Here is a 12628-nt window from a genome sequence, read left to right as displayed (position 1 = left end):
GTGCAGTTTTCCTCCCTCCACCACTCTCACAAGATTTCCCACTCCTGGTTGCTGGGCGTGCGCCCCTGTTCCCACCGGAGCCTTCTGTCTCGCCTGGCTTGTTTATTTGCAGTTCCGGGAAGGATTCCCTTCCCCCAATCTTTGGTGCTCAGTGCGCCCCACCCTCTTTCCTGCATGTCTTTATTGTTCTTATTGCTTATTACTCAGTTTTTCTTTTTTCCCCGGGTGGAGGTCGGTCTGTCCAGGGGGCTATGCTGCTCTGGCCCAGGGTTGTTTGTGGAAGTACTGCGGTACCGCTAAGCTCACCTTGTCCACGTCTTCCCAAGCCATCTGGGCGCGGGCGACTGGCGGCCCGGGGGCCCTCCTGGTTTCTCCGTTTAAGGTGAAGTGTAGATGCTCTGTGCCGGGTGGAGGTGTGGAGGGGTCAAAGTTTTGCCTCTTCTTGGTGGTTTTGCCTGCAACGTGTGTCTCCAGCATCTCTCCAAGATTTCACTATACGAGGCATGCTCTCTGTTTCCTCTCTCTAGCCGCCATCTTGGAATTTCCTGCCTCCAACTCTTGATCCTCCTCCCTCAGAGTCTTGAGTGCTGGGATTACAAGTGTGCACCACCATACCTGGCTGAGCAAATGATATTTTCTCTTTTTTCTTTTTGTGCTAGAGGTGTATTGTGGCATTTACAAAAGTTCTTACAATGTATCAAATATATCATAGCTGAATTCACCCGCTCCATCATTCTCTTTTATCCCCTTTCCCCCCTTCCTGGAATAGTTTCAACGGGTCTCATTTTTCCATCTACATAATGTGTATACAGTATTTACACCATATTCACTCTCCTATACCCTTTCCCCAAATCCTCCCCCCCCTTACTGGTACCAACCCCTGCCATGCCCGGACAGGACCTGTTCTACCCTCCTGTTCTCCGATTTTGTACAAGAAAAAAAAATGTTTTTGTTTGTTTAAGATAGCTACACAGGGAGTTTCCTTGTGACATTTCCATGTATATATGTATTATAACGCGAATAGTTCACCTCCTTTATTTTTCTTCTTTTTACCTTAGTCCCCTTCTTATAGTGGTTTCAACAGGTTCAAAAATTCTATATTCATTCTTGTCACATATATCATAGTTGATTTCACCCCCTCCATCATTCTCCTTTATCCCCCTCTGCTCATTCCTGGAACAGTTTCAACAGTCTCATTTTTTCTGTTTACACACATGTATACACAGTATTTACACTATGTTCACCTTCCTACACCCTTCCGTACACCTTCCCCCCTTCCACTGGTACCAACCTCTAACCTAGACAGGACCTGTTCTGCCCTCCTATTCTCTGATTTTGTAAAAAAAAAAATAGACTTTTTTATGATATTTCCATATATATGTATGTATTATAACCTGAATTGTTTCATCCCCTCTATTTTTTCTCCTTTCTACCTTAGTCCCCTTCTTATGGTGATTTCAACAGGTTTAAAAATGCTATATTCATTCTTGTATAGGAAGTACATCAACCATATTCACTTTCTTAAGTTCCTTCTTTTACCCTCTCCCTCCCTTAGCGTGACCTGTTTTTCATAGTATTGCTGTATTTGTATTAGGTCTTTATTCCACATATGAGAGAAAACATGTGATCTTTGGCTTTCTGAACCTGGCTAACTTCACTTATGATTATGTTCTCCAGTTCCATCATTTACCTGAAAATGAAAAAATTTCTTTCTTTATGACTAAGTAAAGTCTATTGCATATAAATACCACATTTTCTTAATCTATTCATCAGTAGTGGGGCATCTTGGCTCTTTCCGTAGCTTAGTGTTGTGAATAATGCTTCTATAAACATGGGTGTGCAGGTGCCTCTATTGTAACCTGACTCACATTCCTTTTGTATATCCCTAGGAGTGGGATCACTGGATCATAGGGCAGTTCTATTTTTAGTTTTTTGAGGAGCCTCCAAACTGTTTTCCATAGTGGTTGTACCAATTTACATTCCCACCAATAGTATATGAGGGTTCCTTTTTCCCCCGTCATTTTCACCAACATTTGTTGTTGTTTGTGTTCTTGATGGTAACCATTCTAACAGAAGTGAGGTGGAATCTTAATGTGATTTTGATTTGTATTTCCTTTATAGCCAGGGATGGTGAATATTTCTTTATGTGTTTTTTAGACATTTGGACTTCTTCCTTTGAAAAAGCTCTGTTAGTTCATTTGCCCATTTCTTCATTGGGTCATTGATTTTTTGGGAGTTTAGTTTTTTGAGCTTCCTGTATATTCTGGTTATTAATCCCTTATCAGATGTACATCTGGCGAAGATTTTGTCCCATTCTCTGGGCTGCCTCTTCAATTTGGTGACCGTTTCTTTTGCTTGTGCAGAAGCTTTTTAATTTCATGTAGTCCCATTTGTTAATCCTTTCTCTTAGTTGCTGAGCCACTTGAGTTCTACTGAGGAAGTCCTTGCTTATGCCTATTGCTTCCAGTGTATTCCCTGCTCTCTCCTGTACTAGCTTCATAGTTTCAGGTCTTATATTAAGGCCCTCAATCCACTTTGAGTTGATACTTGTACAGGGTGAAAGACATGGATGTAGTTTCAGTTTTCTGCATGCAGATATCCAGTTTTCCCAGCAACACTGGTTGTAGAGGCTGTCTTTTCTCCATCGTATGTTTTTGGCACCTTTGTCAAAAATCAGGTGGGCATAGCTGCATGGATTCATGTTCAGGTCCTCTATTCTGTTCTATGATCTTCATATCTGTTTTTGTGTCAGTACCATGCTATTTTTATTGTTATGGCTCTGTATAGTTTGAAGTTGGGTATTGTAATACCTCCAGCATTGGTCTTTTAGTGCAGCATTTCCTCAGCTATTCGCTGTCTTTTGTGCTTCCAAATGAACTTTGGGGTTGAGTTTTCAATTCCTGTGATGAATTTCATTGGAATTTTGATGGGATTGCATTGAACATGTAGGTTGCTCTTGGTAGTATAGCCATTTTTACAATATTGATACAAGCCATGAGCATGGGAGAGCTTTCCATTCTTTGGTTTCTTTCTTCAATGATGTATAGTTTTCCTTGTAGAGGTCTTTCACATACTTTGTTAAATTTATTCCTAGGTATTTTATTTTTTGAGTTTATTGTAAATGGAATTGTTCTCCTATATTCTGTCTCAGTCTGTTCATTGTTGGTGTATAGAAAAACTACTGATTTTTGTAAATTGTTTTTGTATTGTGCTACTTTTGTGAAGGTGTTTATGGTGTCTAGGAGTTTTTTGGTGGAGTTTTTCTGGTCTTTTAGGTATAAGATCATATCTGCAAATAGGAATAGTTTGACTTCTTTGCTTCTTACTTGTATTCCTTTTATTTCTTCTTCAATTCCAAGACTGTGTTGAATAAGAGTGGACACTTTTGTCTCATTACTGACTTTAGAGGGAATGTTTTCAGTTTTTCTCCATTTAGTATGATGTTGAATATAGACTTGTCATATATAGCCTTTATTATGTTGAGGTACATTCCTTCTATTCCTAGTTTCCTCAGAACTTTAAAATATGAAAAGATGTTGAATCTTATCAAAGGCTTTTTCCTGCATCTATTGAGATGATCAAGCGGTTTTTGTCTTTGCTTCTGTTAACATGCTGTATTACATTTAATGGTTTGCATATGTTGAACCATTCTGGCATCCCTGGGATGAAACCAACTTGATCATGGTGTGTGATTTTTTTGATATGCTGTTGAATTCAGTTTGCCAATATTTTATTGAGGAGTTTTTCATCTAAATTCATTAAAGAGATTGGCCTGTAATTCTTTTTTATTGTTGTGTCCTTGTCTGGTGCTGAGCAAGTGATTTTTAAAGAAACTATACAAGTAATACATGATGACTGTAGAGAAAAGCAGAAAAGTCCAGATAAGCACATAAAAGTAAATTATAAGTCTATATTTTATCTGTGTCATATGAGCAAATATTAAAATGTCCGTCAAAACCAGGTGTGATTGAGTTTGTAGAAAATGAACTCCCATACACTACTGATGGGATTGCAAACTGGTCCAGCCACTTTAGAGAACTGAAGAATATTTACCTACAGCTGAAGATATAATCATGTTATTATGACTCAGCAGCTTTACCCCTAGCATATAGCTTAGAGAAATATTCAAACAATGGTATAGGAAAATAAGGACAAGACTGTTCACAGCAGCACTTTATTGGGTTGTTTTTTTTTTTTTGTGGTACTGGGGTTTGAACTCAGGGCCTCATGCTTGCTAGGCAGGTGCTCTACCATTTATTAATAAGAAATTGGCACCAACACAAATCTCCACAACCAAGAGAATAAAATGCTGAGGAACTATCGAAGAAATGATTTGGATATATGTTAGAAACCCATTCATAATTTGTTTAATACTGCCTTCTCTAGCTAATCCAATCATGTTTCCTAGGAGTTTTTATGCCCGTTGGTTTGATTTTGCAACCCTGGATGGGATCTGCAGCGATGGCTGCTTCATCTGTTTCTGTGGTACTTTCTTCTCTCTTCCTTAAACTGTAAGTATGATGACTTGCTTGTGTTGGTACTTTATATCGAGATGGGATTTCCTTATGTAACCCAGACTGGCCTCCAACTCTCAATCCTCCTGCCGTAGCCTTTATATACCTTTAATCATCCAGAGTTAGTTTTGGTAGGTTTTATTCTTGTAATAATAAGCCAAAGCCATTCTTAGTTATTATTAGCTTATAATGATTTATGTATTTGTCACTTCATGTACTCTGTGCATAGCAACCACAAGCACTGAGTGAGGTAAAATCTCATCCACTGGCTCTTAGAAGGAGGATTTCTGATCATGTGACTCCTTGCAATTCATTTTGAGCCGCTTTTGACCACCTTTGTATATTTCATACCAGGCAAATCTTTTATTTGTGCATGTAACAAGCATCAACTTCACATTGGGTTGTTTTAAAATAGTGTTCTTTTGTATATGTCCAGTTATAGGAAACCAACTTATGAGAATTATGAACCACACTCCCGGAGCCAGGTAGGACAGAAGAGTCCCTCAGAAATCAGTGTTCACGTCGGAATAGATGACACTTCAAGAAATTCTCCTAAACTAGGTGTGCTGGACCGGATTGTTAATTACAGCAGAGCCTCCATAAACTCACTACTGTCTGATAAACGTTCCCTCAACAGTGTTGTTACTAGTGAACCCGACAAGCACTCACTCCTGGTGGGAGACTTGAGGGAAGATGATGACACCACACTGTAAAAGGCCCAGAGAATGCTACTAGTTGAAATTGTTATGCACTGATTTAGCATTCTGTGACATTACCTTGGCTTTCCAAGATATTGTGGAAGGATTTTATGTTAGTCTCATGCTCTTATATGAGGAATTCTATTTGAGTTGCATTTATCTAATGGCAAATATCTCTTTCAGGGCATGAGCTCTGAACCTTTATAGCTTTATAAAAATGAGTTTCCAGCATTTTTCTTATAAGAAAGAGCAAGGTTTAAAAGAAGCCCTATAATTAGAGATTGCTGAATTGCTGCTGAATTGATAGATCGTTTTTATTTTATCAAAAAAATAAAAAGCCCAAAGAGAGGATGATTAGATATTTGAAGATTTGAGAGACCATGACCTTGAGAATATTCTTGAGTCTGTGTCTCTGCCAACTGGAGCAATGACTTTCAAAGCACTGTATAAAGCATCTAGTTTTAGAAGGGAAATAGTTGAAACTGTTTAAAAATAGACGTGCCTTATTTATTGTAGGTTTTTTTTCCCTCTTCTTCCTGCATCCTGTCCTTGCCAGTTCCTTAGATGCTCCAGGATGTCTTTTGTTATTTCCTTCAAGTCAGCCAAACTTAGGTGGCTTTTCATTGATAAAAACAACTGACAACAGGGGTTAGGCTGTGATTCAAGCCAACTTGCTTGAGGCCCTGGGTTCAATCCCCAGCACCACAAAACAAAACAAAAAAACCCTGACAACAGTCAGTCCAGAGGCTGAGGCAAGAGAACGGGAGTTTGAGTCCAGCCTAGACTACATAGCAAGGCCCTTTCTCAAAAAAAAAAGAAAAGAAAAGAAAAGAAAACCCCCAGACTGACAACTTTTTCAATATCTTATTCCTTTTTTAAATATTTTATACCGTAGAAGACCTTACAGTTCTGCAGTTCCTGGCCTCTTATCTTTCCATTGTAAAAAACATCAGGTTCTTCTTTCAACCTCACTACCTCTGTGCTGACTTTCAGTTCACTCCTGCTGAGCTCAAGTCTATGTTGTTCTAAGTGTAGTCTATCCATCATTCTCAATCCAGAGAGTTAACAATTTGAGCCTGTTTTGCTCAAAAGATTTCAAAGATTAAGGCTATTATCTTTAACCAGGTCATAAAATTACCCGGATTCACTAAATTTGTCTTTTTGGGTAGAATGCAGACACTTGGCTGGTATATATATATATAGAGAGAGAGATAGATAGATAGATAGATAGATAGATAGATAGATAGATAGATAGATAACTTGACAAAATGACTTTAAAATAATGCTATTACCCAAAGCTGCTTTTACCAAAAAAACCCCCAGTAAATTATAATACAGAAATCAGAATTTCCCTAGGTCATGATACCTTTTAGTCAAATCCATGTTTTCTGTTGTTTGAAACATTTGCACTTGCCTAGTTAGTCAGGTTTGCAAATTTAGGGCCTTGTTTTTCCATTGCCCTGTGGATTTGGAAATTCCCCTGTGAGTGCCTGGGTCAGATATCTGGCATTTGTATGACTATTTAAATTTCCTTGTCAATGGAAAGGCAGATTTCATATGCAGAATATGTAAATGAAGAGAACTCATAAATAAATTTCTAACATTTTGTTTCCATTGCTATACTTTGGTAGCATGATAGTAACATACAGGATTTGTATTAAGGAAATGTTATTTTTTCTTTTCCCTTTACTAAGTATAAAAAGTCATTTTTACAGAGCAGAGTCTAAAATCAGGTGAGGAATGGGGGTTCTTCCTCTTTTTCACTTCTATACTTTCCTGTATGCACACACACCACTTACAACATTCCATGTGTTGTATTCAGATTTGGAAAAAATCTAATCTCTATCTTTGTTATCTTAAAGAAAGAACTGAAACTTTTGAGGAAGGTGCTATTAGTCTAGAAAGGCAGACCTGTTTTAAAGCATGAATGAGTTTGTAGGTGTATACTCTTTGTATGCCAATGCCCATGCCATCTTCCATACTTACAGTTCGAGGTCAATTCCAATGGCCCATCACAACGTGACTCATTTTTTTTTCTAGAAGAAACAGGTAATCTGAGAAATATGTAATTTGTCACTCTGGAGCCAAATTGAGAGAGAAGACTCTTTCTCTCTCTCTCTCTTTCTGATGAACACAGCCAGTTACTACTTTTATTATGTATGTGAGTGTTTAGAAAGAGTCCTACTTTACATATCAAATACCCATACTTGAATTTTCTATCACAATTCTCTTTTACAACCTTGAACTCCCAATAGTGTCAAAGAGAATCTGTATTCACAGGAGAGAGAGGTAATTTATGGAGAGGAGATAAAAAAGCATTGCTTTTAGTTAGTACGTAGCTTTAAGTAACTAGTTACTAGTGAGAACAAATTTTGTAAGTATGTATCTGTGGTTTTATTCATATACACACACACACACAGATACATAAGTCCATATTTCCATGCAGAAGGAAACAAATTTATATTGGAATTTGATATTTAAATATTTTGAAGTTTTATTTTCATTTTCTTTATCACTCCTCTGTATTCACTCAGCAACCATGCCCACAGTCTGAAGATAACAACACTCTTCAGTGCTGGTACATGCTCAGCTATGGGGCACCTTTAACTTAAATATCCAAAGATGCCTTTTGAATTTCAAAGATTAAAACACAGCTGGAGTATTTAGTGTTAAAAAGTATGGTTGTCAGTTGTGAAAATAGAAATGTTATTTTCCTAGTTCAGTATCAACATTTTAGAAAGTTAAATTTGATGCCTTGTGAACAAATAATTTTATATTGTGCTTTAATTTTTTTAAAAAATTATTCTTTATTCAGATATACAGAATGGTTAAAATAATACTGTAGCCAGGGCGTTTCCAAAAATTTAAGTGTGCATATCTTTTCTGTATACAGCTTAAAATGAACACTGTATAGTAGAGGACTTTTGGCATTACTGTGATTTCTGCTTTAAAATGATTTTTCTTAATATTTATTTTCCTCTATTTTGTTGTTTTCTTTGGGTGAGGCATCTGGTTACTGGTTATTTTAAAAAGAATAAAAACATTACTGATATCACTCCCTCCTTTTTGTCGTTACTTGTTTTCTGTGTTTTTAAAAAGTATTTCCCAAATATAAAGATAAAAGACTCATGCCAAATTCTTACCTGTTTTTACACTAACTTTCTGAAGTCCCTAATTTGTTATGAGTAACGAGGTGAAGGACAAAGCATGAATTCTTGTTCTTCAACCAAAAGATCTTCTTTCATGGCATTGATTTAAAAAATGCCTTTTGTAGCCAGAACCAGGTGTCTCAACCTATGTTTTTAATTAAAGTGTTTACTAAACATTGTAAAATATTGATTGTTTGGTACCCAAAACAACAGTGGACAATGTTGTGCAATATTCACCTATAGTCAAGGAGCAATTTGTTTTTTCCGTAAGCATGTAATTGATCATATTTCTGCCAAGGATGTGCCTTCAACTTTATAATTACGGTGTTATAAAAATGTGTCAGTGTCTCTTTTGTTAAATCATCCAACCCCTCTAACCAGCAATTCCAAACTACCCTTGTGGGTTTTTTTAGCTGTTAGTCTATGATGTGGCAGAATCAGAGACAGCACCACGTTATCGGGAAGGGTGGGAGGGAACAAATCTATTCTCCTTTAGACTCCACTCAACCTGCCACATCACTTAGTGAAAATGAGAAAGAAACAAAGTAATACAATTGTTCTGCTTTCCTATGTAGCATCTAATACATTCACCACCCCAGATGAGCTAAACAGAGAAGAGTTTTTCTTGTTTTGGGGGAGCCCTATCCAGTGTGAAGACCCCACCCAACATACACTCCTTCGAGTTAAAGAAAGAGTTTAAAAATATTTGTGAGGAAAAACTAATGTCGACTTCCCCTAAACCTGTGGAGTTACTCAGAGCAACAAGATGGGCCTGGCAATGGGAACAGATGAGTAAAACTCCGGAGGCATCCATCCAGCTGGCCAGCCTCCCTTTTCTCCTCATGGCCTGCCTGACTCAGAGGATTTGCAGTAATAGCAACATGGCACTCAGTGAGGTTTCAAAACCTTACAGATCAACAAAACAAAATAAAAACCTTCCTGTTGGGGAATGCTTGCTGGTTAAAGCATCAAAGGCCCTCGTAGAGTTCAAACAGCAAGCAGAGAAACAGCTGTGTCTCACTAACTTGGGTGGGGTCCGCCAGTCCTACTTGCAGAACCTCCTGATCTTCACAGGTGTGCCCGACTTGTGGAGATGAATCCAAGTGAGAGGCGGGAGGCAAGGCTATTGAAGATAAGGTTTAAGTGAGCCTACTAATACAAAGAGAGTCTTAAGTAGTTCCAGAAATCTGAACACTTCCACCCTCTCGGCCTTGTCCCTGGAAGAGTTTGAAACAGGATGAGTAATCTTTGGCATACGGTACCTGTGGCCCTTAAGTGGCCCAAGAATTTGGTAGTCAGCACCCTCTTTGCCCCTCTTCGTATAAGGCCTGTCTAGAAATTGAACTGTTGCCATCACTTCAAAGTTTTTTCTCACCCAGTCAGAAGTCCAGCGTCTTCCCTGCAATTAAGTACAGCAGAAAGCTGAGATTAGTTCAGTCCATCCTAAAGTGCCAGTGACCTTTAGAGCTTGCCAGAGGTATTTGCAATAATTTGAAGGAATTTCTTTTAGCCCAAATGAGTATAACTATTGAAATGAAAGCCATCAGGCCCTGTGGAAGAGGTTACTTGGGGGCAAGGAGATTCCAGGATCAGCTCTAGGAAACTTCTTGCCTTAGCTGCTCTTTACTTTCTACTCTTGCCTCCAGGGTTTCTTTAAAACTGTATAGTGATGGAAAGAGCACTAGGTCTATTTGCAAAATACCAATTCTGCCACTTACCAGCTGTGTGTGTAACTACTTCTTACTACTATTGTAACAAATTACAAAAACTTTGGGTATTAAAAGAAACCTAACTTTTTATCTTACTGTTCATGGGGTCAGAAGTCCGAAATGGATGTCAGGGATAAAACCAAGGTGTTAGCAGGGCTGCATTCCTTCGAGAAGTTCTAGAGGAGAATATAGTTCCTTGATTTTTTTCCTTTGGCTGCCAAAGACTGCCTGCATTTGTTGGCTCATAGCCCCTTAATCATATTACTCCAACTTCTTATTTCATTGTCATATTTTCTATTACCTCTGGCTTCCTGCTTCCCTCTTACAATGACCTAGGTATACTCAATGGGTTGGCTTGTCAGGGTAATTTCCCAGTGTCCAGATTTTGCTAACATCTGCAAAGTCCCTTTTGAAAGGGAACATAGTCACAGGTTCCGGGGATTAGGACATAAACATCTTTGGAGGTCATTATTTGTCCTATCATAATGGCATGGGCAAGTTACTTGACCTTCATGAACTTTAGTTTCTTCAAGTGCAAAATGAGGTTACTACTATCTTACTTTACAGAATGGTGAGACTTAATAATGAGGTAGTCCAAAAACAGTTCAGTGGTTGCTGCTGTTATTCCCTTGGCCTGAGCTGAGCATGGGGAAAGATGAGCTAGCCACAGCAACTTGGTGCGAAGGTCTGTTACTGGCCTGGAGCTCAGTTCTTCATTTCATATTTGGAAGAGAGTTCTTTTGCTTTAAGAAGCCCCCATATGGCATGATTTGAGGAGCCCCAAATAGCAGCCTACTTGTCCCCAAATGCTTCCAACACCAGTGCAACTACAATAACTCTCCCACTTTGAGGCATAGCTGAGTACATTCTTACATTGAAGACCTTAGCTGTTGGGCAAAGGGCTTGTTTTAAATAGTCACAAGGATCCAGCTGCCTCTACTCAAAACAAGTGACTCTGTTCCTTATTGAGTTGAACCCCTGCAGTCAACTCTTTCACAGCTGATCACATTGTGGCTTTATTGACTGACACCTGGCTCTGTGATGCCTTAAAACCCTGCTACTCCCCTAATGGTCCCCAGGCCACCAGTGTTGACATCACCTTGGAGTTTGTGAGAAATACAAATTCTTAGGCCCCACACCAGACTCACTGAACCAGTACTTGTGTTAGCAGAGTCCCCAGATGATTTGCATGTGCATTAAAATGTCAAAAATACTTCTTTAAAACATTGATCATCACTCTGCTTGGAGATGAGTTGGAAGTCCCTACAAGTCTGTGAAGGACCCACTTTTACTAGCTATCTATCTTTCTCCCTCTTTTTCTCCAATCAGCTCTGGGTAAAATTTAAATTTTGTCCAAATACTCCTGTTCAAATATAGATTTATTCATCTTAATCCATGCATTCATTCCATTCAGTATTTTTTAAATGTTACAGTGTATGAGGCACTGTTCAAATTGATAATATATTAGTGAATAAAACATGAAGAACAAAAACAAATCTTAGATTTGATGTAGGAAGGCCTGGTAAACAAAATACTAGCTATGTCATATGACAGTGACTGTTGTGTTAGTCAGCTTTCCATCACTGTGACAAAGTACCTAAGATAACTTAAAACAGGAAAGGTTTATTTTGACTCAATTTCAGAGGTTTCAGTTTGTAATTGCTCAGTCCTGTTACTTTTGGGCCTGTGGTGGCACAGTGTATCATGGTGGGAGCACATAGAGGAGGAGGAGAAGGAGGCCTATTTACCTCATGGCAGCTAGGAAACACAGAGACAGAGACACACACCAAGGTCCCAATATCCCCTTCAAGGGCGTGCCCGCAATGACCTAACTTCCTCCAATTAGGCCATACCTCTTAAAAGTTCTACCACTTTGCAAGAGCACCACCAGCTAGGAACCAAGCTTTAAACACATGGGCCTTTGGGGGAACATTTCAAATTCAAAGTACAGCTGCCATGGAAAAATGAATAGAGAAGGTGACAGAGGGAATACTGAGGAAGGGGCTGCAGTGTAGGGTGCATTTGTAAAAATACTTTCAGGAGTGGGGGAGTTTACCACAGAAGCATAAGCACATTACAGGCAGAGGACACAGAATGGACCTTATTTATACTGAAGAATTTTCTGTTGTTTACAAGAAATTCAAATTTAACTGCCCTATATTTTACCTGGCGGCCCTAGTTATGAAGCTACAGCTAAGTCATAGGGAGTGACATTGGTGGTGGCTTAAGCCACAGTGGTAGCAGTGGAGGTGGTTATGTCTTGAATATAGAGGCAACAGGAGTTCCTGGTTCCTGATGGTTTGATTTTAAGGTAAGAAAGAAAAAAGTCAAGGACAATTCCCAAGATTTTTGGTGTTAGGAAGGCCTTGGTGTGTTCTTCATATACATGTATGAAAATGGAACAATGCAACCTATTGAAATGTTTTAAGAAGGAAGGAGGATGAGGGAGAATGATGGAGGGGGGTGAATCTAATTAAAATATATTGTAACCACATATGTAAATTTCACAGTGACGCTCCCCTGTACAACTAATACATGCTAATAAGTTTTAAAAAGAA

The 12628-nt window shown here is 38.7% G+C and overlaps 1 protein-coding gene across 8 annotated transcripts in view; it reads left to right on the top strand.

Annotated features, from left to right (window-relative positions):
* Positions 1 to 8699, top strand: part of Atp7a (ATPase copper transporting alpha) — a 116702-nt gene extending 108003 nt beyond the window's left edge. For all 8 annotated transcript variants that reach the window (XM_074063450.1, XM_074063449.1, XM_074063451.1 and 5 more), the window contains 2 exons: positions 4409 to 4511; positions 4951 to 8699. In XM_074063450.1, the coding sequence (XP_073919551.1) occupies positions 4409 to 4511; positions 4951 to 5227 (380 nt within the window). In that variant the 3' untranslated portion in view covers positions 5228 to 8699. The remainder of the gene's footprint in view (positions 1 to 4408; positions 4512 to 4950) is intronic.
* Positions 8700 to 12628: the final 3929 nt, after the last annotated feature.

Source organism: Castor canadensis, chromosome X (assembly GCF_047511655.1).
Source record: "Castor canadensis chromosome X, mCasCan1.hap1v2, whole genome shotgun sequence".
NCBI lineage: Eukaryota > Metazoa > Chordata > Mammalia > Rodentia > Castoridae > Castor > Castor canadensis.
The sequence above is the reverse complement of the archived record's forward strand: the minus strand, read 5'-3'. Positions and strand labels throughout refer to the sequence as shown.